The 25811-nt window shown below is 39.4% G+C and overlaps 2 protein-coding genes across 6 annotated transcripts in view; one reads left to right on the top strand and one right to left on the bottom strand.

Moving 5' to 3' along the window:
* Positions 1-25811, top strand: part of LOC110044296 (protein ELYS-like) — a 72073-nt gene that overhangs the window by 424 nt on the left and 45838 nt on the right. For all 5 annotated transcript variants that reach the window (XM_089282494.1, XM_089282492.1, XM_089282491.1 and 2 more), the window contains exons 1-11: positions 1-248; positions 14156-14367; positions 14774-14845; positions 14942-15050; positions 15687-15741; positions 19875-20030; positions 21390-21498; positions 22487-22543; positions 23996-24134; positions 24306-24402; positions 25312-25405. The exon at positions 1-248 is cut by the window's left edge and continues 424 nt beyond it. In XM_089282494.1, the coding sequence (XP_089138620.1) occupies positions 1-248; positions 14156-14367; positions 14774-14845; positions 14942-15050; positions 15687-15741; positions 19875-20030; positions 21390-21498; positions 22487-22543; positions 23996-24134; positions 24306-24402; positions 25312-25405 (1348 nt within the window). The remainder of the gene's footprint in view (positions 249-14155; positions 14368-14773; positions 14846-14941; positions 15051-15686; positions 15742-19874; positions 20031-21389; positions 21499-22486; positions 22544-23995; positions 24135-24305; positions 24403-25311; positions 25406-25811) is intronic.
* LOC149116819 (uncharacterized) lies at positions 5027-7289 on the bottom strand. Its single transcript, XM_089282503.1, has 2 exons — positions 7003-7289; positions 5027-6883 (listed from the first exon to the last, which is right to left on the bottom strand). Exon 2 carries the CDS (start codon positions 6875-6877, stop codon positions 6020-6022), a length of 858 nt encoding a protein of 285 aa, XP_089138629.1. The 5' UTR covers positions 6878-6883; positions 7003-7289; the 3' UTR covers positions 5027-6019.

The raw sequence follows: 25811 nt of genomic DNA, 5'->3' as shown, positions 1-25811 counted from the left end.
AGATTTGGTTGGAGCCCGCATCAGCAACGGTCAGTATGTATCTCGTCCGTCAGCGAACTTCATATTGAAGACAGCACAAAGCTTCTGGTTGGACTGAAAGATTTGTCTGGCGGTGGTGGAGGAATTGTGTGCATTTTTGATCCATTTGTGTCTCGAGTGATCAAGGCTATAGAGATTCCTTACCCTGTCACTGTAGTGGAATGTGTTACCAGCTCAGGTGGGGCTCAAGCATCGCCTCATGCATTCAGGTTTGTTTAAGCTGGCAGGTTACAGGCCACCCCCTGTGCATCTGTTGATGAATGAATGCCTAATCAGTTGTGAAAAAGTAAAGATCTTCATCATGGGGTTCATGATTCATTACAACCTGAGGTGTCCAATCAATGAAATCGATAATCAATGGTAATTGATATCAATCATTAGAAAACAGTCCGAAGAAAATACGCGTACTGATTTGTTAAAAATCGTGTTTCTATAACTTGATGGAAACACAGAACTAGCATGAGCTGTTCACATAAGGATGATGCGGGAATTTACACTTTGATAATCAAAGTTAACAAGCTTTTTTTCCTTTTTTTGTTGCGGTGTTTTCGAAAAGAAATAGAAAACATGTCCTCTGTGTTGCTATCGAGTTTAGTATAAATCTACTAGCTTTCTATCACGAATGCCATTCTGTGATTCTATTTGCGTTCTTTTCTGTGATAGATAGTAGCATAGCAGCATGCGCTGGGGACCACTTGTTTGTGTTTTCGAAGTGTCTGTGAAGAGGATTTAGATGAAAGTTTTGAGTGACTTGTAGATTTATACTAAAACAATTAGATTATTCGCTCTCGATTCCTATGCGTGATAGTTGACTCAGGCTGCACCCTTGTCAACTATCGTGATAGAAATCTCCAGCTCATAATCTAATTGTTTAATAGAAACACTTCTGAAAGTTTGGGAGAACTCAAAAAAGCTGTGGAAACACTTGCCTGTGGCTCGTGTTCCCACAGCATTTCTTTTTCTCCTAAACTTCCACTCGTGTTTCTATAACTTGATAGAAACATGGTACATGTTTTCTATTTCGTAAATACCAATTGATTAATAGAGTGGTTTTCAATTGAGTGTCCTAAAACCAAAACCAAACCAATTACTTACCAACTAGACTTCTCAGCCAATCTCAAACAAAAACCAACACCAAGATAATTGCCTGATTACTTTTATGACTTGATTGAAAACCACTCTATTGATAATCAATGACCAATCAATGAAGATGATTTACCTGAGTTTTGATGATCGATTGCTAATAACAACTGATGGCCCAACTGGTATCATTCTTTGGAGGTATATATGCTTTGAACTTTTACATGGGAATAAGACATCTTATTATATGGCTTTGGCTTGCAGCCGATACAATGCGTGCTCTGATTGGCTAAGAGCGAGATATGAGCAGTCATTATGCAGCTGTAATTCCCACGGGCCGATTACGGATTATGCAAATTAGGAAGAGCCCAGCTCTGAAAAGTCAAGTGCATTAAAGTGATGAAAGCCGATTAAAATCAGTAAGAGAATGGAAGCTAACAGTTTAGAGATATTTCCTTAATAAAATTCATATAGGAGACTTACCAGCCGGTAACCTTGGCGAGCACTAGTGAAAAACAATCAAAGTTTGCTGAGTCTTAAGTAAAGCTAAAATCGCTAAGTGAAAAACACCATCGGCAGGTCTGTCGTGCATCCTGAGCAGAAGACCACGAAGAAACTTATAAGTTATCATCTTAGTCACAACAATTACCGAAGTATTGAACTCCGTCAAAGTTCTCATCAAATAGATTCCCTTGCATTAACACAAGCAAGTGTAAATCAGCTTCCAGGATCATCAGATGTAAACTATCAGATGGTTTCTGTCGGTAGCAGTGTTTCTGATAACTGCAGACGTTCACAAGGCTTGAAAAATTCATCCATTAATCCCAGAATGAAGAAGGCAAAGATATGTTGTCGAAAGCGAATGCATAGATCGAGTTAAGCTTATTTTGAGCAATGCATTCTGAAGCATTAGTATTTTCTTTCACCAAAAGACCGTTGCTTTGGACAATTTTGAGGCACTTTCTGTCTTTTCTATATGCATTGACATTTCGCCACAAAAGTCGGAAAAACTTCCCCATCAACTTGTGGTACCACGATACTAAAATACCTTTTTGAGGCTGTGACAGTCACTTTTCCCATAAAGAAATGAGTGTTTTTAACGTAATACGTAATACAGTGGTGAAGTTCACTGACTGTGTAGTTTTGCCCTGGGTTTGAGACGATGAATAAATCAGTAAATGTGTGCATCACCAGATCAATTATTGATGACTTCCGGTCGAATGATTTTTTTCTTTATTCATGAGCCATATAATAAACAACTTAATAACCTCGACCGTTCGGTTGTTACGGGAAAATCTCAAACCTCAGCCTACTGTAATATGGCAAGGCCTCAGTTTGAGATTTTCCCGTAACAACCTCACTCTTGATTATTAAGTAGTTATACTTCTCTCTTTTTATTTGTCTTTTAAAAATTACTACAGTCGAACCTCCAGTTGCAACCACCTCTTGTAAGCAACCACCTCTCCTCAGTGACCAGGTTTCCAAAATACCAAAAGTTTCCATGTCAAATCACTATATTTGGAACCTCTTGTAAGCGACCACCTCTCGTAAGCGACTGCGACCACTTTTAGAGCTAAAAGTTTGAAATTTTCTTTTGTTTTTAACCTCCCATAAGCGACCACTTTAAGGATCAGACAGATAATAGAGCAGAAATTGGATAATGTTTTGTCATTATCGCATTTGGATAGTACAAGAGATGGAAATTTCTCAAGGGGAAATACTTCTTTTTCTTGAAATTGACTTGTTATATGAATAAAACATTTAAAACATGGGGTAAGTCTCTGCAGTTACCATATGCTAATGAGGCAAAATTTTCACCCAATATGGTCTAAGCTCTCGTAAGTGACCACGTCCTGTACATGTAAGTGATCACCAAGGCTTGACATTTTGGGTGGTCCCTTATGGGAGGGTTGACTGTATGTGGTAATTTTGTCAGTGGAGTAAACATTTTTGAAGAAAATTTTTGTGGGAACTTTTATTTGCGGATTGTGGAAAAAAACCCAAAACCCTCAAAATTATTGCTGCCCGCTAAGTCCATCAAGGATGCGCCAGCAGTTGGTTAGTACCTTGATTTTCCTAGTTGGCGCCTACCGCTTCATATAAGATGATAACAAAATTAAATACTTGTCAGCGGTGTCTCAAAGAAAAATGTAGAAATTACACATGGTGGACAAAGACTACAGACTAGTAGAAATTTAGTTTTGGCTAGTAGGTTTTTGATTTCCACTAGCCCCTTTGGCTAGTAAACAAAATGAAATTGGTCGAACTAGTTTCTGTCTTCCTCAAGGAAGAGGAATGCGAACACTTTTCTTGGAATTTCATTGCGGACATATCATGTTACCAGGCACGTGCTGTTCAGCATGTATGCAAATTTAAGTTTGTTTACTTTTCACTGTGTGGTATGTAAATGGGTAACTAAACATGTTATTATGTTGAAAGAAATATTTGATATAAAGACAGCATTCTCTGCCAGCACACATCATTGTTCTTTTTTGTTACAAAAATAGTAGAACAAAACATGAGCTTCCCAATAAAATCATGCACAAAATCATGCAGAACTGTAAAGGGATAACATTTCATTTAGCATAACAACACAAGGATGATTTGTCATCGTATGCACACTAACAAAACTTACCACTACAGAAATAATTAGGCAAGAAAGATTTATGCCTTCAACATTTAAATCAGCCATTTTTAGCAGTTGAATTTTGCCAATGACAGTTTGCAGTATTGTTCAGATAGTTGTTTTGGTTTTGAAACATTTCTACGCTGCCTGTCTGTGAAGAAGTCTCAAGAGTTTTTACAATGACGTCTTGGGGTCTCAATATTTTTCCAAGAAGTCTCAAACAAAAAAGAGTCCTGAAAGTCTGTTTGGGAAAATCACTGGATTTTTCTTTGTGATCTGTTGGCCTGGGAGATTCGATGGAAAACGCTAGGCCATTGAACAAAATTAAAACTGGCACAATTCGTTGAGATGATAAATTGGTCCACTGTTTTTAATGTTACCAGTCAAGCGTGACACAAGGTGTGCTGACTACGTGTCAAACAGTTTCAGATGCAAAATCTCTTTGTTTTGTTTTTCTCAAGATTCCATAATGGATATAAGAGGGTTTCTTACTCTTGGTAAAAAAGAAAAAGGCAAAGACTAGAGTTCTGAAAAGAAACAACCCACTGAAGAAGGAGTAAATTTAAAACCTCCAGCACCAAAGTGGAAAATTTTGGCAATCATACTTTCAAGTCTTGTAGCTAATAATTCTGGTACTATTGGAACTAGCCAATGTCTAGGCAGTAGACTGGTTGTTACTAGCCAGTAGGCAAGTAAGTTGAAAAGTTAGTGTCAAGCCCTGGATTATTGAGCAGAAATTGGATAATAAGGTGTTGTAACATTATTGCTTTTCTGGGTAGAACAAGAGATGGAAATTTCTCAATGGCTAATACCGCATTTTTTTCACTTGAATACTGGTAAAACATTTAAAACATTGGGTAAGTCTCTGCAGTTACTATATGCTAATGAGGCAAAATTTCGACCCAAACATATGGTTTTATATAATTACTTCTCATAAGGGATCATCTCCCATAAGTTGAAGTGCTGGTAGCCCAGGATTTCATGGTTACGAACCTTTGGGCTCCTCAAAAGTTTTCTTAAACCACAGCCTTCGATTTCTGTCAATTGGACACCTAGTCAGGGAGCATATGTAATCCCGTGGGATTTTTATGGTGAAAGCAAACCACCTACCCAGATGTTTTAAGGGGACCCTAAGGAACACAAAAACTGTTGTCGGCAATTTTGTAACCTGCACCGGCGGCTGCTATGGGGGGTCTATTTTTAGACCCGTATGGCTCAACATGGAATCGAGGCTCGAACATAAAATGGCGTGTAAATACAATTAACTACAATACATTTCCACAAAATTACCAGGAATCTTTAATATAGTCTATCTAATACACATTCATAGACTTAAGTAGTAAATACTGATCACGTGATCAACACTGCACGAAAGCGAGGCTGGTCGTTTGTTGTCTTCAAATAAGCATTAAAAGCATATTTCTTTTTCTCGAGTTGTTGAGAAAAATGACTACAACAAGTGAACTACATGATATTTTTTGTTCACGTGAATTAAACTACATTTGAATAGGTTTTGTTCACGTAAGACGACATGAAAGTGAGGCTGAGCTCCTCGGCACTTGTTAGGCCTGTTCTAAGCGTCGAGCCAACGTCGTGCTGAACCAAATTCCTTTCCGAAAATTAGGGCTTTCGGTGCGAAGAAGAAATACAACTAGATGAAAACAGAACTAACCAAATTGGCGTTTAGAACCACTGCCGTGCTAGCGTCGCGCTATCATAAAACCAAATGGAATTAGGTTCGGCACGACGTTGGCTCGACGTTTAGACCAGGCCTTATATCAGCTATTCGATATGTTAGCGATAATTAAGGTTGCTCCGAGGGCGTAATGTTAACCATAGCAGGTTTACAGGTATATATAATTATTACTACCCAGAACCTAGTCAGGCTTTTGGCGATAATAACTGCTTTAAAAATAACACAACTGAGCCCATAATGCATTGCAGTCTACAGAACATAGATGCCAGGTAAGAATCATTCATCATCCCGTCTTCCTTGTTGTCATCGTCCTGCTCATCCGATGTTTCATCATCACAGCTATCATTCTCAATCATATCGACATTGTCACACGCCTCCCCTGCCTCGTCATTGCTGCAGCTGCATAGATCTGTGCAAGTGAGACCCGCCCTTCGACAGCTGCACCTGTTGTTTCTGCATTTGTCCTTCCCACAGCCACACTTGACAAGATAAAGAACAGCGTCGGGTGCCGGCTGCAGTTTCGTCATCACCGGCATCCATTTGTCTGAAATATAAAAGAATAAGGCAATGCATTAAAGTCATCTCGATCTGCAGTGTCGAACTTGAGAGTCTATTACTATATCAACTGTTAATTTATAATAACCTTTGTCTTTTTTCCATCCATAGTTCTCTGGTGATGGAAGGTCTGGATTAGGGACTTTGTCATTGGCCCAGATCATGGCTTGGTAATGCGCTCGCTTAATGGCCTCTCGGAGAGCAGCTTGTGTAGGCGGTAGTCGTTCTGACTCGGCCTGTTTTCTTCGAAAGAGGAGCCACCTTAGATCTTTCAGGCTGGATATCTTAGTCTTGGGCAGGTAAAGTTGGCACACTAGCTTCTCTATTGCATAGAACATGCCCACTGTGGGAACGACGGTAGAGCCGAGATCTGCAAGTGCAGTGACACATTCTTCATCAGCTTCAAGAAACGCTTTCCAGCATTCCAGCTTTCCTTTAAATGCAAAGTTTCCAGTGACATCAGCTCCGCTCCAGGCATGAAAGCCAGGTAGTGCTGCCGTTCTAGCTGCTCCTAAAGCGTGGACAATTGGACAAAGCTGGATAGTTCGGTGGCGCTGTCCTCTTCCAGTGACGAATGAAGTGTCCGCACATAGCTCCGGGTAACGTCTAAGGGCCAGTACAAACACGTCAGTGTCCGGTGAAAAGATCTTGATACTCGTAGCTCCTGATGTGGTGGCATCTACTGCATGTAGCAGTATTTTAATATCTGCCTCCTCTTGGTCGCTATCGAGGTACGCCATATCCTTGTGTGTTGCCCTACACTTACTGCTCCATGCAACCACCACGTGCAAACCATTCTGACGCCCCTTCTCTAGAGTCTTGCTGGCAAGATATTGCGTCAGTTCATCCTTGGTGCTGACATGTGCCAAAAGTCTCTTCATCGGTACCTGCATAAGAAAGGGTGTACTAGTTTTAGTGTCTTTACCTCTATATCTGGCCCTATTCTTCTTGTAGTACATTATATATAGGATCATTGCTTTTCTATGAAAAATCGTTAATAGTATACCTTGGAAATCTGAGTGGTGTCAGTAATCTTGTAGCTGATAGGTTCCAAGCATCCCTGACGAAATTCGCGAGTTGCCGTCTTTAAAGACAATGGTACATCATACCTAAAAGCAGAATAACGTGCCCACTAATGTAAGTAATTATATCTAATATAAACACAAAGGTTACAAGGTAAATATCAGCGGGAGTGACAAACCTGTCGAAAATAAGACGAATTTCATCTGCCTCCTTGTACTTGTCGAAGATCGTCACAGTGAAATGATTGGCCAGATCCAAGCAGGTCTTGATCCAATCCGGTTTTTCCAGAGCTTGTACTTTGGCCATACCATCTACAATGGAAACCTTGATCTGCACATCTGCATTAGCGAACTGGTCAGTGGGTTCAGCCTGCTCAACTGATCTGTCACTTGGCAGCTTCTCTAGAATACTCATCAAGGCGCTCTTTGCGGAACAGTGCAGCATATTGCCATCGGCGGCAAACATTGATCGTGGAACTACCGAGAACTCGTACGCTCCCACTGCCTCTTTGATGTCTATCTCTGGACGGGACTTGCAGATTACCATCATCCGCGCGAAGAGACATCGATCTTCCTTTAGCTCGATGATCTTATCCTTTGTAGCCACCCTAACTGTTTTCCCAGTAGTCTTCCACGTTAGGAGCTTGCGCTTCTTCATCACGTCCCAGATGCTCTTCTCGGCTGTCTGTATCCGTTCCTTAACGAATGTTCCGAACAGCTTGTTACCAATGACGCTTTGATCGCAGAGATCTTTCTTCACTTTCTCGGGCATGCGCACTTTCGTCACGAGGTTGAACAGATCAGGGCCTTCTACTGTGAAGGGGTTGGTGAACCGTTGAATACTAGTGGTCAGCTGCTGGACGTTCCTTTCTTCACGTAACCTGACAGCAGTGGTGAGGTTGTGATGGCTAGTCTGTGTCTTAGAAGAAGTACCTGCCATCAGCTTGGCTTGTTCTGCCAGTCTTGCTAACTCAGGTGCAATCAAAAAATACTTTGTGCGTGCAGTAGGGTTCAGCGTGATGCCAATCAATCCACCTGAGACTTTCATTGATCTGTTGACGTGTTCAAGCGCGTTGTCAGCGCCAACGGCACAGAATGCTACGTTCGCGTTCTTGTTCACCACCCAGTTGCCATTCTGGAACTCATGGTAGATTTCAGGATCGGTCTCCTTTATTATCTCCATCTCTGCCAAGTCAGGAATCATACGAGCGTAGTTTAACATGTCATGCGCAAAGAAGTACTTCACAAACAGTTTTAGGGCTCGTAGATGAAGATCCCAGTCTCCAGTCCGCACGGCTCTGATGAACGTCATCATCTCCAAAACCATTGCCATGTACCCTCGGGTGACCTTGAACAGTGGACTATCCTCATGGTCTGCATCAAACTGCTCCATCTTTGCAGCAAGCTCTGTTGAATTGATGGTCTGTGCCAGTTCTTCGTGCTTTGCTGTAATATCTTGGTTTTCGCCTTTTTTACACGCATCGCTTAACTGGTTAGCCGACTTCTCCACAATCGTGCGTACAGCTGGGTGTCTCACGAAGAAGGCTTCCTGGTAGAGGCTGAATAGAGCTTGTAATGTAACCATGTGCGCTGCCTCTCCTCTCTTTACGTGGTTCCCACCGAGAATCTGCTTCACAGTGAAAGGCCCATAGAGATCCGACTCTACCCAGCACATGTCCAGCCCGCTGTTCTCGATGAATGCACCGATTGTGCGAAGTTGGGCCATCACGATGTGTAGCTCACCAGGACGAAGTATTATATGCCCAAGATCTTGACGGGTCATCTGTAACTTCTTTGCCGGTTGATACAGTCCCAAATCAAGCGATATCACAGTCCTCCTGTTCTGCCCTACAATCGCCGTGTTAATATTCTGTGCTTGCATCAGAATGGTAAGCAGAGTCTGCCACTCGTGTGCTGGTGCAGCGATCAGGGGAGGGGTGCCAACTCGTGTCAACGGCATGGAACTACTCATAGTGGAGTTATAGCCAGACCATACTGGGATGTTGGTACTAGGGGGCTGATTGTCTTCAACTTCTCCATTGGTGATCGTTCTGGTCATACTACGTCCGAGAAGCCATGTGAAATCTTGCTTTTTGATGTACAATGGAAGTTGGGCTTCGGTACACAATCCAAACTGGGGGAAGGTGGGACCAACAGGCCTTCCGGGTGGTGCAGGGCATTCTAGCAAGGTTGTCACAGATTCAGGAAGCTCTCTGATTGAGCGACGACACTGATCTCCGGGGTCCACGGTCAGCTCTGGTGCTACATCGCCTGCTTCCTGCCTTTGGTAGATTGCCATCGCTGTGCCGTGGAAGGTATTCTTGCCATCAGGAGCGTCCTCAGCGAAATCCACATTATCGACTGCAAAAAAGACGTGCCTACCCAAAACTACATCAGGGGGTATATATAGACCATCATTCAGCTCCATGCGCTTTAGAACGCTAGCTTCGATTTGGGCCTCTACTCTCAGCATCCTGTTGTAGTCCACTGACATTTCGAATCCATGAAGCATGGTTATGAGCTGCTTGCTTCTCACGGCCTTGTGTACAGCTATCCCAACGGCTAACTGCAGCGGCATCTCCGACGAGGATCTTACAACATCGGACTTCTTGTTTTTGACCTGCCTCTCAGTCAAACACATTGATACAGTGGTCTGGGATAGAGCCATTGTACGATTGTACACTTCGTCACATTTCTTTCAAGCAGAAAGCTCATGTTTTGGGCCTTGTATAGTCCATCTATAAAAACTAAAAAGTTCTGCTGGTACGTTCTCGTCAGGCAGGTTTTTCAGTGAACCTGTAAACTTCCACTTCCTACATTTGGTGATAGATTTCCTAATTATTGCAGCAGCATCAAACAGAGTTTTCATATCGGAGTCTATGTTTGCGGTCTGATCCTCAGCCATCTGAATTGCTTGATCTCTTGTCTTCTTGATACTGACTCGCTCGGACTCATTGACACGTTTAGGTGCATGAAACTCTATATCTGGTATCTCTCGGAGTAGTAACTGCTTCAAGGCCTTTCGTCCGCCCCTCGAATTTTCCACATTGTTAGATTCTAGTATGCTTTCAAACGCATCTTGTAATTCAGACATAGTCGCCACTTTTCCGCTACTCAAAGTCATCTCCGTCATTGTCAGGAATTCTATTTGTGCTGCAATCTCACCAGCCAACTTCTCAGATGATGATTCGGATGTTTCTCTTCGTAAAACATGCGATACATGGTTTGCCCAACAGTTTTTGTGGTACTTTATATCTATGGAATGAGCATCATCTGGAGCAATGGATGTGTTGAGTTTAACCGAGAGCTTATCATTACCCGACATCCCAATGGCAGTGCGAAGGGACTCACCAGCAGAAAAGGTACTGAAATTATGCAGGCTCTTACGGTAACCGGGTGGGCCATCGCAGAAAAAACAGACATTCTTATTGTAGGGAGACGTTTTCGAACGGGTTAGTTGAGGAATTTCTACTGATGAATCTGGTCGTGATTTTCGCCTGGACTCATTGGGGCCTTCGAGCTGCCTCTCATACCTTTCTCTTGCTCGTCTAAGCATCCCAGCATGTACTGCATCTTTATAACATGATCTATGCCATGATGCCCGCCCATCCTCGAGCTCTTGGACAGAAGCAAACCTCAACTTACTCCACGCTTCTGTGTACTCAAGATTACCGTACTTACTCCATTCCTCGATCGATACCAGAACTTTTTCGTGAGCCTCGGGCTTTTCAACTAGATTTTCGTTTTATTTTCTTTGACAAATTATACATAAGTGTAAATCCAACCCTTTGGCCTCAGTTTCGTTTGTTTTTGAACCAGAATCCGTTTCCATATCATATTAAACACCAAAAAACATGCCGCTCTAGATGGACTGTAAATCCAACATGGCGGACCTGTAAAATGATGAAAATGACCGCTGACCAAAATCATTGTTTTTTCCTGATTTCAGTGAGCTATTGATTTGAATACAATCCCTTTAATAAATTTAACTCTCTGATCAATTTTCAGTAGCAAAATATATGCCTTCATGCCTTTGATGCTTATTTGAAAACAACAAACGACCAGCCTCGCTTTCGTGCAGTGTTGATCATGTGATCAGTATTTACTACTTAAGTCTATGGATATGTATTAGATAAACTAAATTAAATATTTCTGGTAATTTTGTGGAAATTTATTGTAGTTAATTGTATTTCCACGCCATTTTATATTCGAGCCTCGATTCCATGTTGAGCCATATAGGTCTAAAAATAGATCCCCCATAGCAGCCGCCGGTGCAGGTTACAAAATTGCCGACAACATTTTTTGTGTTCCTCAGGTTTCCCTTAACACATTTAGGTAGGTGGTTTGCTTTCACCATAAAAATCCCACGGAAATTTATTTTAAGACATATGCTCCCTGACTAACCTGGGATTACAAAACTATGAATGGAGCTATAAGGATTTCACAGTATTTGCTGTCATTTTCTGATGTATAAGATTACTTTGATAGTATTTTTCTAAGGTAGAAAAACACCACACAAATGATAAAAAGATGAAAATGAACAGGAATAGTTACCACTAACAAGATTAAGATAGATTACAACAAACAAACTTGAAAAATAGGCTAATTTTCTCAAGCTGTGCTGTCTGTGATACAAGAGCAAGAGTTGATATGTTCCCAGGAAAGTTATAGTATGACAAGTGAAGTGTATGAATATGCCATGAATATAATGTATACTGAGCCCCTGCTATAAAGTGGACACCCTTAGAACAGCAATTATGAGAAGTTTTAGCTGGTGTTGCTAATATAGTATACTGTACACTTAAACCTGTATTAAGTGGACACCCTTGGGACCCTCACTAGTGTCTGCTTAATACAGGGTGTCTGCTCAAAACAGGTTCTAATATGTTGTGCAATAATAGTTAACTATTAACCCTTTGGTAACACTGTTTAAGATCAAAGACTAGCTAAGACTGCTCATAGTACAATGTCCAGTCAATCAATGAATCAATCTGGAATAATCAATTAGCTTTAAAACGACATCGCTGAGCAATGTTAAAGGAGTCTCAGCTGAATCTTTAGAAGTAAAAGGCCCTTGAAGTGTCCACTTATGCAGGTTTTGTGCACCAAAATAGCTTAACATTGGTGTCCGCATCCGCTTAACAGAGGTGTCTGCTGAATGTAGGTTTATTTTACAGTAAATGTGGGAAGAAAATTTAGGGACTCAAGTTGGTGTCTAGCATCCGCTTAATACACGTTTGACTATTTACGTAATAGGGTAACACAGACTCCTCAGTAGCCCACGTTACAGCCACCCTCCCCAAAAGGAGAAATTGGAGAGAACGTCTTTGTGTTGCCATCAATAATCATGTTCCTTGCATAAATTTTCTGTACTTTAAAACTGTTTCAGTGTCACCACAGCTAACATGATGTGTGGAGACAATAGAGGAACATGCTCTCTGCATGTGGCCTCTACATGACAGCTGATGACCTTTGAAAGTTGGAAACAGACCAGTTGTAGAATAATTTTGTCCCCATAAAGTGCTGATTACCTCTGGTAATCTGGCTTTTAAATTTCAAAATTCTTAATTTAAATCTCAGTGACAAATTGTATCAAATTTCCATTGTGGTCTCTTCAGCCAACTCAAGAGATATTTAGTACTGCACAGTTTACCAGCCTGGTCATGTAAATGCACTCAAGTTATAATCCTCTTTTGGTTTGTGTTGTTATAATGAAGGCTTTTTAATTAGTTTTGAAAATTCAAAGCTTGAAAAGTTAACTTACCTGCGATAAACTTTCTCAAGAAATAATTGGCCTCTTGTAAAATAATTTGCTGCTAATTTAGTCCAAATGGCCAATTCTCTCTTTGTGATGTGCCTGCAGGGAATCATCAGGAGTCAAAATGTGGCCTGTCTACCTGTCGAGTTCAGGTAATTTTAGGAAGTGACAGGTTTGAAAATATTTATGCCTGTCGCTGGTGACAGGAAAGAAAATCCTTAGTAATTCAGAATTTATCAATTTGAACAATATTTTCATCCGTTTTCCACCCACAGTCGTGCCCACTAGTGCAGAACTTCTCACATGGTACCGGTAGTTACCAGACTCTACTCAACAAAAACAAAATGATCCAATCTGTGCAGTGTGCATGATAAAGACAGAAAATGTGACTTGCATTTTTCTTCCGTGTTTCTGCGCCCATCCAGTGTGAATGAGTTTAGTATTTCAGTTCATGATATGGATCGTTTTCTAACGTGTAATCAGTGCGCTAAAGAAGTGGAAGTTGAAGGACACGTAGAATAGAATTTTGAAACACCGATGATGAAACATAATACTGTATGAGTATTCAAGTTCAGTGAGAAATGGAAAGATGGGTGCCTGTGTTTGTCATCAGAAGATGGAAAAATGTTCTGTTCTTACTCACAGAGGAGTCACTTAATGACCTCATGCATGTTGCCCTTAGCAGGGTCACTGTAAAGAACTTTAACCCTGAGCCTGTCATTGAAATATGGTGGAATGATTCTAAAAACCCAGGAGACTATTGGGTGCCTATGGGCCAAACCAAAGGCCTAAACAGGCTGAGAGAATAAATTGACAACAAAATGTCATTGCTTTCTATCAATTTATTACTAACGATTGTACAACCTCAGTTGAGTTTTAAAAGGTGAAAATAAATATTAAAATAACAGTGTTCAAGTTGGATGTTTTGCCTGTCACTAGACACAGGTAAACAGTCTGGGGACATTTTGACCCTTGAGTCATGGTAGTTGTAGTCATAAAAATAAATAAATTGGCCATTGGCAGCTCCAGTAGTTCTTGAGAAATGCAAATTATGTGGATCAAGTCTCTATTTGTAATTAAAAAAGAGATACAGTGGTAAACTTATCTTTCACTGATAACCAATTTGTTTTCATGTACATGTAGTGTAAGAAAGGCACAGTAATGTATAAGTTGATGTAATTGTAATAAACAATACGGTGGATTTTATGCCTGGTAAATATGTGAGAAGATTATTTTTCACACAGACATACTTGGAATAATAATTCCAAATTCTCCATCTTGAACCTTGTTTACTGGCCTAGTTTAATGACAGAAAAATGATCTTCTCATGTGTTGATAATGTAAATTGTTAATAGTATTATTGTACATTGTTGTTCCAGTCCTCAGTTAAAACTGTTGTTTGGTATTGTGGCTATTGGTACAGAGCAGGGACACTGTTACTTGGTTGATCTTCGTCTTGATGATGAAGGTGAAGAGTTTGATGAGTGGCACACAAGCTCCATTGAAGTGGTGAATCCTTTATCACATGAGATGGCACAACTTAGAAATACTGCGAGGACGAATGGAACCCATTTAGGGATAGAGATAGGAAGTATGTTAAAATACTTTACATTATTATTCATTCAAAATATTTCTTCATTTTTTGATTGACCTTGATCCCTGGTTAATAATTCATCATTCATAACGAACCAATGCAGACCAAACTTGTAAATTTGTGTTGTTTGCCCAATGATAAAAAACAAAAACAAAAGAAATAATGTTACACAATAGTAAGTGGCAGTCAGGTTCATGTTTGAAAGGTACATTGAATATGAAAACTTCAGCTGAATACAACCTCTTGAAACATCAGTATATGAAATGCAAAACAGTCAACATTAACAAGTCTGAGCATTTAGTATATTTTGTCCCAACAGAGAACAATAGAAGTCATTAGAATTTGCCTTTGGCCTACTGTACATTGCAGGGAATTCAACTCTCTGTTACTGTTTTGTTTTCAGGTTTTTGCCATGTTTTTGGAAGGTTTTCATATGTGAAATCTGATTTTACTGAGTTGAAGAGTTTTTCCTCAGGTAAGTTTAAAGAATTAAACTTTGCTGATGTCACCAGTTTTGCAGCTTGTTAATTAAATAAATGTTATCTGGAATGAGATTTATTGTTTTGCACAGGTGATGTGTTTGTGACGGCTATCAAGTATGTGAGGCAAACAAGCTCTTTGCTCGTAGGATTCAACTTCGGTTGCTTTCAGATGTGGAACATGGAGACTCTCACTCTTATGTAAGCCTTTTTATCTACTGAACACAGACAGTCATACTGTAAAATTAACAACAAACTAGGCATTATTTAAAGGGACTGGGTCAAATCACAAGTTGTTGTTTGGGTTAAATTGTTTGGGAAATTATGATGTTAATGCCTGGTTGGACACAGGACTGACACAGCAGTGAATGCTTCTAATCTTTTTGCTGCTAAGGTACGAGGCAGTCATTCATATCATGCCTTATGGAGATATTGAAATGTCTGGATGTCTGTACCTCCACACTGACAGAATGGAGGGCAGTGTTGTTGTGTTTCACATACATGTATGGTTCATATGTCATGATAGAAATTCAATAATTTAAGAATTTAGTATTTTAAGAAATTTGCTTCAGGGTAGCCTGTTAACTATGTTAATTTGTTTTCAGTTTAATATGCTACTGCCACAAAAATCAAGCTTTACAGAGTTTAGACTTCTTCATGCAAAAATAAAATGCAAAGAGATTGGTGTTGACAGTGGGAGGAGCTTAGTCCCTTTTATAGTGTACCTTCACGTTTACTGATGTCATGGAAAGAGATAATATTTTTTCAACTACTTGACTTCTAATTAATGCTGTGTAATTTTTATCAACTGACATTGTGAACTCTTCTGTTTATTAGCTACAGCAGTCAGATTGGCCAGTATTATTCAGCAGTCACACACTTCATGTATCAGGTGACTGTCTGGATTCTTTACATCAGTAGTGATTCCAGTGTAAAGCTGTTAGAATTAGTTTGTGATGTAACATTGAAATTGTAGTATTAGACTTAAATTGGGAGGTTAAAATTCTTTTCAAATAGAGTACTTACTTTAAGGTGGCTCAAAACTGTAATATTTTTACCACGAGAAGTCTGGGCTCTAATGCACACCTCAGCACAAGGCATCATGTGATCACTCGAGGGGTCCCAAGATAGCATGTAAGATTTAGAGTTTGCAAAACTCACAACAAACATGGTGGTGTGAGGCCTGCTTCGTAAAACGTTGTTTTCTGCCAAGTTTAGTGAGCTGTTTGGGATATTACTTACTTTAAACTTTGAAAACATCCATCCCTCAGGCAATTTCAGAGGAAAAAACATTCTTTTAAACCGCTGTGCTGGAACGTAAATGAAAATTTGATGTATCAATCTAAAAAACAGCAGGAAAAAAACTACTCTTCAGGTTTTTTTTGTTCTTTTTACTGGGTCAGTCTCACCTTTGGGTATTTATGGTACTCTTCTTGAGCTGCTTATGCTGCTAAAGACAACAGTGAAAAGGAAAACACTATTCACAGGTATTCGCATTAATTCACATGGAATTGTGGGCTTAACTGATCAGCGGACCACCTTCACGGATGCGCAAGGGGCGATTTTGCAGAGTAGGGATTTTAATTTGCTCGTAGATGAAGCTTATATCTCAAAAACTGATCAGGTGACCCTATTTTTCCAGGTACCAAAGACAGGACCAAAGACAGTGAAACTGTTCACAAACCATCCAAAAAAGTAGTCAACGGCAAAAGCGGAATGCATGTGCGAAATTGTGTAAAAATTTGTGGAGTGGAATTCCTCCAACTTAGAAATTTCCATTTTTTTAAAATTTAAGCAAAATATACTCCACAGAATTTTTTATAATTTTCCCTGTTTCTTCTTCCGTGGCTCACAAAAAGATTGTTAGAAAAAAAACATGGGGTCACTGCCTTAGCTTTTTAAATAGATGTAGCTGATGGTAAAAAGTGGGTCAAGCTTGTTGCTGAACAGTACAACCTTTATTTATGACTTAGACACAATGAACAGTACAATCGAGAGTTACCTTAAAACTAGATGCTCTAACAGCGTTTGCTCTGGCTTCAAACCACAGTATCAAATCGTACTTTACGAAAACGTGTGTTGGACACAATAAAAGCAAATTAAATAATCAGGATATTTTAGCACAAGAGTTCTGCTTGGATATTTACTATTCAAGTTGCTTCGTTGAGTATCCTCCTCATCCTATCGCAAGTTGTGAGTTTAAACCATTTTCCAAGAATTTGCGACCCTTAACACAGTTTATGACGAAATATTCAAGCTACATATTTTTATTGAATCAAGGCAGGAGTATTTTTAAAAAGGACTCTCATTTATAAGGGAAGATGCGGCATTCTGTTTTGCTATTTATTTTGGTTTCATGCTCGTCTAGTTCATGTCAAGCAACATGATTTTCTTTTGCAGTCAGACACAGAATTGTCGATTGCTAAGACTGCTAAATATATTTGAACTACTAGTGAAATAACTGGCTAAACTATCATCAATGCAGATTTTCCTTAGGACTTGGCAAGAACATTGGTTTGTCAATAATCCGGCACAATGCCCCGCACAATCGAAGGTTCACCTCCCGCACAATATGCCTCCAAATTCACGCGTTATCTTTTTTTTCCTGCACCCTACTAGAAAGCCAACTAACTTGAAGGTAAGATATTTAATTCAAGTTACCGAAAGTCTTATCTTTACAACTTTGGAGATCGACATATTTTGCGCGGTACAAGAAACAAGTCGCATGTTTTTAATGAGCTATGAGTCCAAAAAAGTTTTCGTATTTAGCTCGTTTTATTGCAATATGATTTGTTTTACTACTAACAGTGTCCTAAATAATAACAGTAGTAGCCACATACCGTCATTGACTGCCTATTTTTTGCCAGTGTTTTCGTAGATTTAATTCATACCGCAATTGGCTGAGTTGTTATCTCACGAGAACATTTCGAGTGTGAACTTTGCTTACCTGGCTGGCTTTCAAGCAATATAATTCGTGGACCGACCCTTTCTGAAAATGATCGACATCTTTGTATGTGAGATGAATGTATAAGGCGCGATTCTTAACAAAACTTTCTTCGCAAAACACCGCATTCTGTCACAAAGAGTGAGCTATGTCGCGTTTCTTGTCCCCAGTTTCCATGGTCTACGCATGGAACGCCTGGGACGATGACCCCCCTTTTGGTAACCAAAACGCTAGCATTTTAAGACTCGGGCTTTCCTACAGAAGCCCGAGTAAAACTTAGCACAGCCATTCAAAACAGTACAGTTCCAAGCCTGAAAAATCGCACCTCAATTCAATCCCATCTTAAAAAAAACAGAAAACTGTTTCGAGCCACTTTAAATAATTATTATAACAATGAGGCCTTGATTAATGTCAATGTTTTACTGCCACTGAGCACAAGCCCTAGGATTTCATGGTAACGATCATTTTAGTACTGTGTTGTTGCCATGATTCAGAGATGATGGAACCGAACAACCATTTGCCACTGACATCTTCAGCCTTGCTGATCACAATTCGTTTAATAATTTTTTTTTCTTTTCTACTTCTCGACAAGTAGATCCATTCCTTTGATTACCACTCCGATTATATATGAAACTAAGATGTTGTTTCACGTCACCAGTCTGCCATCTTGTATCTATCCCGAAGTGCATCACACGGATGTGCAAGGCAATCTAGGATGGAATTAAGATGGTAGACAAGTGGCCGAGTCTGGGTGAACCAGCTACAGTTGTTGGTTTTCATCCTAGCAATCAGTTTGCATGGCATCCACTGTGAAGAAGAAGAAGTTCAAAAGTTGACTATGTATAGTTAAAAAACATTCGAGAAGAGGTAGTTTTGCATTTATTTTAAGACCGTTATGGAGAACATCACTTTGTTTATAAATTTAATCTTACCAGCCAAGATCCATTCCACTGAGTACATGTAAGCTTAATATGATATTGTAATATTATAATGTAAAAATGCTAACATTGCAGTCAGGGATGGACATTAACAGTATACAATTGAAGTTGTGTTTGACGCTGACTCTACTAAATGTTAAAACATTTATAGCTACTTATACAAAGATGTCTTGACCGAACAACTTCAGTCTTTGTCAGTTTAAAAAGCCAACTGAAATTACTGGCTATCGAACGGTTCACAGTTCTGTGTGTGCTACTTTATTACGATGTGTTCATGCATTATAATGTGTTCCTTTCATTTCCTTCTCTCTTCTCCAATAGTGTTTTTGCTTTCTTTTTCCCCTCGGGACCAGTCATTAAGTGTTAACTGTAGTCCAAAACTTTGAAACTATTTCTCAAACTGAGTAGATCACATGAACTCTGTAACAGTAGCCGGATGCTGCTCTCTTTGAAACCTGCAAGGTTCACAGTACCTTGACTTCTCCTGCTGCTTTGCTTTGCTTTCTTTTGTTTCCCATTACGTTTATACCTTCTGATTTATATAGTAATTTAGAAATGTATTGTCCCATTTTCACTTGACTTCTCTATAGTTAAATTTGATTGAAATGTACACTGTGAAAATAAATACAGTGAACACCATCTTTTCCTTATTTCTGGTCATTTGTTCTCAACTCCCAATAGCTTGAACTCCTGATAACTCGAACTCTTGATAACTCGAACCTTTTTTAATTTCCCTGGAATGTTTGAGTTATCAGGAGTAGACTGTACATTTTTAAGTTCTGATAACTTATTATGCCTTATAATAAATTAAAAGCATATAATTTATATAACTGTCCCAATTTGTTTTGGCTCAAAAAAGTGCATTTTGTTGACTATTTCTTCCATTTACAGTGTATGCTAGAGAGCAAAGACAACACAATTCCTATGATTTGGGCTCTGTATTGATCTCAGTTCTGTTGGAATTGGTTCAATACACTGTTTTCACTGGTTCGCAATGGGCTTTCATTACTTTACACTAACTCTCTTACATTTTTGATGTAAAGCAATGGGCTTGTAAGTCTAAGAATACTAACCCAGAAGGGCAAGTTCATATCATGATGATTGAATTAATATTGTTCTTAGAGATGTTGTTATTGTCAACAGGAGCCAGAGAATGATCCACGTTATTGCAGCTATTTGTGGGTGGCCAGAGGCCCTCTTGTTCTTGAGAATTGTCCAGAGACACCTGCCACCCTCACTCTATACCAACTGGTGTTTGCATCAAGAGATGTACTTACAGGTTATGGGGTTATCTATAAGGTGGGTTTGTTTCTCAAACAATTCTATTTGTGATAGCCTGTGTGGCAGTTATTTAGAGGGGAAGGTGAGGGAAAAAAATGTAAGTGTGAAGCACAATTGTAGGGGTTGGTAGGGGGGGAAGTGCCTGCAGATGAACATAAAATTCCTGATGGGTGAGAATTAATTGTTAAGTAAGTGAACCATTGCTCTGATTGGTCATTGATATGTCATCCAAGTGCTTTGGCTCACCTCACTCAATTATGTTCAGATGAATCAGGAGATGATGCTCTTGAGCAACTCCTTCAAGAAACACTCCTTTAATTGGAAGAAAAACAGTTTGTAAGTATGATCTAAAAGTGGTGCAGAACAAAGCAATCAGACAACTGTTTGAATGGAAAAAACTGCTAGCCATTGTGCCAACAGACAATGGAAAGAGCTTGGTATCATAGCTGCTAATTTTGGTTGCACGAAGAACCTACCTGCAAGCTAAAAATTTGTCCACCTTCACAGCTGTTGAGTTAGTAAGCAGATCTACTTGGAACAGATAGAAGGCAAGTGTTTAAGAGGGGGCCAGAAGAAGTGCTTCAAAGGTGTGCTGAAAGCAAACTTCAAGAAGTGCAGCATCGATGTCACTCTTTGGGAGGAGAGAGCAAAGGACAGGCCTCTCTGGAGAACCACTATCAGTGAAGGAACTGCAACTTTCGAAGTGAGATGTCAAGAGTTGGAGGAAAATGAAGGCCTAGGAAAGAACGGCAACAACAACCATGGCCTGCTCTTCTGCCCGGTACAAGTTGTCCACAATGGGGTAGAACCGTTGGGGCAAAAATTGGGCTCAAAAGCCACCTGCAGACACACCTTTGATCAATACGAAGACTATTGTCCCCGACCTAAACCAGGGATAGCCACAACGACAAATGCCACTAACCAGCATTGTAAACAACCAGATTTGTTGAAGTTGAGGCCATGAATTTGTCTGCCTGTAATTTGGCAGAAAAGCTGGAAAGATTGGATGATGTTGAAATAGGCAAATTCGAGATTGTGTGTGCATCAATGCCAAGTGTCAGAAATAGAAGTTTCTCTGTAAATTATTTACTGCAAAAGGACTCTGTCTTCAGTGGATGTCTATTGGCTTGTGTAGTTGACAAGTCACATACAGGTTGTATAGTAGAAACATGGACCAGTTTAGGGTGAGAGATGTTATTTTTTCAGTGTTTTCAGTGTTCTGAGTTGAATTGCATACTTAATTAGGGGGGAGAATGGCAAAAACAATGGCATCCATGCAGGCATCCTCCCCCTCCCATCACTCTTTGAGCTTACTGTTTTCCCCTGTCCCTCCCCTTTAAAATCATTTTTCTAAAGAAGCTGTAATTTTTTCATCAGGACCTTAGTGGTGTTGGTCGTAGGTTTGAACATCAACTCACTGCTGATGCTCATCATCTTGCTGATGCTACCTCTGTTGGAAGTAAAATTATTTGCTGCTACACGTTAGGTAAGCACTTAGACTCTCTAGTTCAGCTTTAACATCAAAAGAGCCAGTGGAACTCATAATCAATGCTGTGAGCTTAATAACTAAGTGGGAAGGCTGCATGCAGGGAGAAATACAGTACTTTGCTCATGGTTCGGGTTGTGTATGGACCAACTACTTATATGTTGTTCTTTATTGTTTATTGTGGTTCTTTACTGTAAACACCAATTTTGTCACATGTGTCATGTTCCTGCAGCAGCAGTGTAAAATGGGGTGATTGCATTTTTCTGATCCTGGCTTGTAGGAAACCGTTCCTGAAGACACTTTTGGACCCTCAAATTTGTCTGCTCCTTATTTCCCTTCTTTCTTTCTTTTTTTTTTTGGAGAAGCAAAGTTTAAATGTAATTGCCACTGCACTATGTCTGCTCATATTTTCCACGTTTTCAGGACATTTGAGTCTTTACATGCAAAACTGGTAAAACCTTTTAGTGAAAAGTTTGTCCTTTTATTCAGAAGTTATTTAATTTGAAGCACTCATTGACTTTGCAAAAGCAGTGTATTTTTCATTAAGTGACCTCCTGGATGAAAGGGGATAATTAAGACAAAAGGCTATATTTTACTGAGCACTAATTCCGAATCTAGCTGTGTAGTATACAAAAGCATAGCACATGTAAAAATCTTAATTTCTTGTTGCAAATCTTACCTATCAGTAAGACTAGTCTACTACTGCTAATACTCAGAAGTTGTATAAATCATGTCAAACATCCCTGTAAAGTCCTACACAGATGTTTTTGGTGATTTGAATATGAAAAGAAAGGGAGAAGGAAAGGACTAGGAAACATCAAAGTATTAATTTGGCCAATTTGGTGCTTAAATATGTATGCAAGTGGAGATTCTTCTCATTTTTTCAAGGAAAGTCAAAGGATACTCTACTTGCAGGGAGTTTGTGCGGTTAACATTTCCAGTAGAAAGGTAGATAAAATGGTACTCATAGTCATTTCTTCTGATGTAGAAAAAGGTGGAAACTCATTTGATAGTCCAAGAATGGATGAAGGTTCTACTGTTGAGAGTAAGTGATCAGTTCTTTAGTTACACTTTAACCAGTACATGTACCATGGAAATATACCTAATTTCTTGAATCTGCAAGGGAAGGAAAAATTTTCATGAGCAATTTGAGTTTGAGATTTGTTTTGAAAGTAGACCTGTTTTAAAAGTACATGTAGACTTGTTTTGAAAGTAGTTTTTTTTATCCCAGCAATATAAGCACAAATTAATAGGACTTTGCTCTCTTTTTTCAGGATTCTTTCTCAAGTTTTAGGATGGGTTTCCATTTTTCATGGTTTAGGATGGGTTTCCATGTCTCATGGTGTAGGATGGGTTTCCATGTCTCATGGTTTAGGATGGGTTTCCATGTCTCATGGTTGAGGATTGATTTTATATCTTATGGCTGAGGATTGATTTCTATATCTCATGATTTACATGTAGGATTGGTTTCCATGACTCTTGGCTGACTTTGTCCGCATGCTCTTTCTTTCTTGTCTAGAAAAGGTGCCATGTCTTCCTAACATGCAGAGCACTCTGACCATATGGAATCTTGTATACAGCACATTTTTGTCTGTCACTAAGTGGTTCGTGACAAGTGACTTAAGTCATTTCAACTTCCTTCCAGGTCTGAAAGCCACACAGAAGGAGTGAGTGTGGCTCAGCAATTCCCCTAAACTACTCACTGCAGATAACTCTGTCAGTTATGATACGGTCTCAGCCCCACGACTCTGTTATTTATCTTGTTCCTCACTATCTGTACATTTTTGTTCCACTGATGTTGTCTTTGTTCCATAGATGTTCTCATCATCTCCCAGGGGTATCCATTTGCTTCACACACATCTTCGATGTTGTGTAGTTCTTCTGCCGGGTGTCTTTTTTTTTTTTACAGAGCTCTTACTCCTTCTGCAAATCATTTTGTAAGGGCCCTCTTCATTCTGTCTGGGTAGTTGCTCATTTGTGTCACATTATTTTGTTTGTACAAGTTTTCTTCCAGATTATGGTGCACTTTGAGTCTATTTCAAATCCAATACATGCTACAACATCTCCTTCTTCATCCTCTTTTGTGAACACATTTACTCCTGGCTCAGTAATATTGAGGTGATCTAGATTATCTTTTTGAGTTTCTCTTTCTTTGCACCATGTCTTGGTTGACATTGTAGCTGTCATCCACACACATTTACCAGTACTACTCAAGAATAGAATATGGAGATGTATATGAGGAGTATGAAGAAAGCCAGTCAGCATTACTGAAATATCTGTTCTAAAACAAAACAATATTATTAATTAAGAATCCTGAAAAACAGAGAGCAATTTTTATTTTTAAACATGAGAGGTGAACTTTTCAGATATTCGGTTAAAGTAAGCAGATTCTCATAGAAGTACTTCATCCCTTTTGGCTCATTAATACAGATTTTTATTTAAATCAAAACCTTCTATACAGAATGTGGCTTAATTACTATGAGTGTCTTTGTTGCAGTTGATTATGTGCGAGATCTTACTTTAGCTATGTGTGTGTGGGAGGCTCCAGCACATGATCTGCATTCCAGGCCCACATGCCATTTAGGAATCTTTGATATCAATTGCTGGTACCATTCACAAATGCCTCCATCTATCAGGTGAGCAAACTGGCTTCAGTGTCAACACAAAGTTGCAATTTCTTTGTAAGTTACATATATGTTCATTATATATTTTTTACTAACTCCTGTTAAAAATAAATCATACTGTACATCGTTGCAACATTGCATTTCTTCAAGTCTAACCACACTTTCTTTTCTGTATGTGGTTAGGGATGCTATGTTTGGTAGTAAGGATCCTACATGTCCATTCTTTGCTTTCTTTTCACTGGCGGACATTTTAGATGCTGCATCCCCTGATGGGATTGTGGTAGGTTATTCACAGTAGAATTAGTAATTAAGGACACAAAACCTACAAGTGCCTTCACTCTTGCAACTCAGACAGAGGTGGAAGCTGGAGGCTGTTTTTGTATCTTCCAAACTTAGAAGATTTGATGGCTCTGAGGGATGAATAAACCTTTGTCACAAAATGGCAAAATGATCTTTGAAAGAACCCAAGATGAGCTATAATGTATGCCTTACATTAATGAGTTAAGGAGGTTCAAAGCAGCGTGTTTTTCAGGTGTACACGTCCTGTTCATGAAGTACACGTATTCATGCATATTCATGTTCATGTAGTTCTAAAGGTCAAATATTTGAATATTTGTTTACTTGTAGGAGTTGAGAATGTGAATACAGTAACATGTCCCAATGGACTAGTTTCCTGAAATATGCATGCATAGTTTGTTGTTTTATCTTTTTGGCTATTTCAATGTGGATCTTTCAGTACAATGCTGGCAGCTTCTGAGCACTCAGAGCACATTATTTTCAGTTATGGTAGGCTCAAGTTTAGAGCTCATCAAGGTCATGTGCTTTTTTTGAAGTTGACCACTGACCAAGTACATGTAGTGGTTTTTTGATTGGATTGCGGGCTCAAGCCAGGTTGACCTACTTTAATCAGGGCCGTTTTGGTCGGAAGCCCGTTAGCACTAACCCAGGATTAAAAGTTAACTGAGTATAAATATTTCTTGTATAAAAATGCTTTTCAGTGCTTATTTCTTGTGTAGTTTGAGATTATTCAAACAATATAAATCGAAAAACTTCCTGCAAAGTTAAAGAAACACAAATCAAAATTCTCATTTATTCCCGAATAGCTTAATCAGGCTTTGAACAACCCAGCCCAGGAGGTCCGCTTTTAGGCTTGGCTAAATCTATATATACTTTTGTTTTTGTTTTTTAGGATGTGTTTGTAGATGAAAAGTCTGTTTGCAACTTTGTATCAAGTGTTGGATCAACACTAGAGCAGCACCTGTGGCCAGCTTCTCTCAAGTTTGGTGAGTATTAGATTTCTGCATGATTGTAGAATTTGTTGTAAAGCAGTCATGGTCATCATAGAGTGTTGTGGGGTCGTGAGCATGTTCTTGTGTAGCTTACACAAAGTGTTAGGTCACACGACAGTGGCAAACACATTAGAGTACAAGGTAAATCATTAATGCAAGAAAGAAAAAGCAAAGGTCCTAGTTCAATACCATGCATTACATACATTACTAAAAGAGGATAGCTTACTTTAATGTACAGTACCCGTCAAATGTAAGTTGACAGTCACTCGAAACTCGAATGACTCGACTCGATCCTCGATCCTCGAAACTTGAAAACTTCGAGTATCGAGTCTCGAGTCGAGTCCTTCGAGTTTCGAGTCGAGTCGTTTGAGTTTTGAGTCGAGTCGTTCGAGTTTCGAGT

The sequence above is a fragment of the Orbicella faveolata genome, unplaced genomic scaffold (assembly GCF_042242905.1).
Source record: "Orbicella faveolata isolate gen_17 unplaced genomic scaffold, um_ofav_v1 contig_12, whole genome shotgun sequence".
Classification (NCBI taxonomy): domain Eukaryota; kingdom Metazoa; phylum Cnidaria; class Anthozoa; order Scleractinia; family Merulinidae; genus Orbicella; species Orbicella faveolata.
This window is presented reverse-complemented; position numbering and strand designations above follow the sequence as displayed.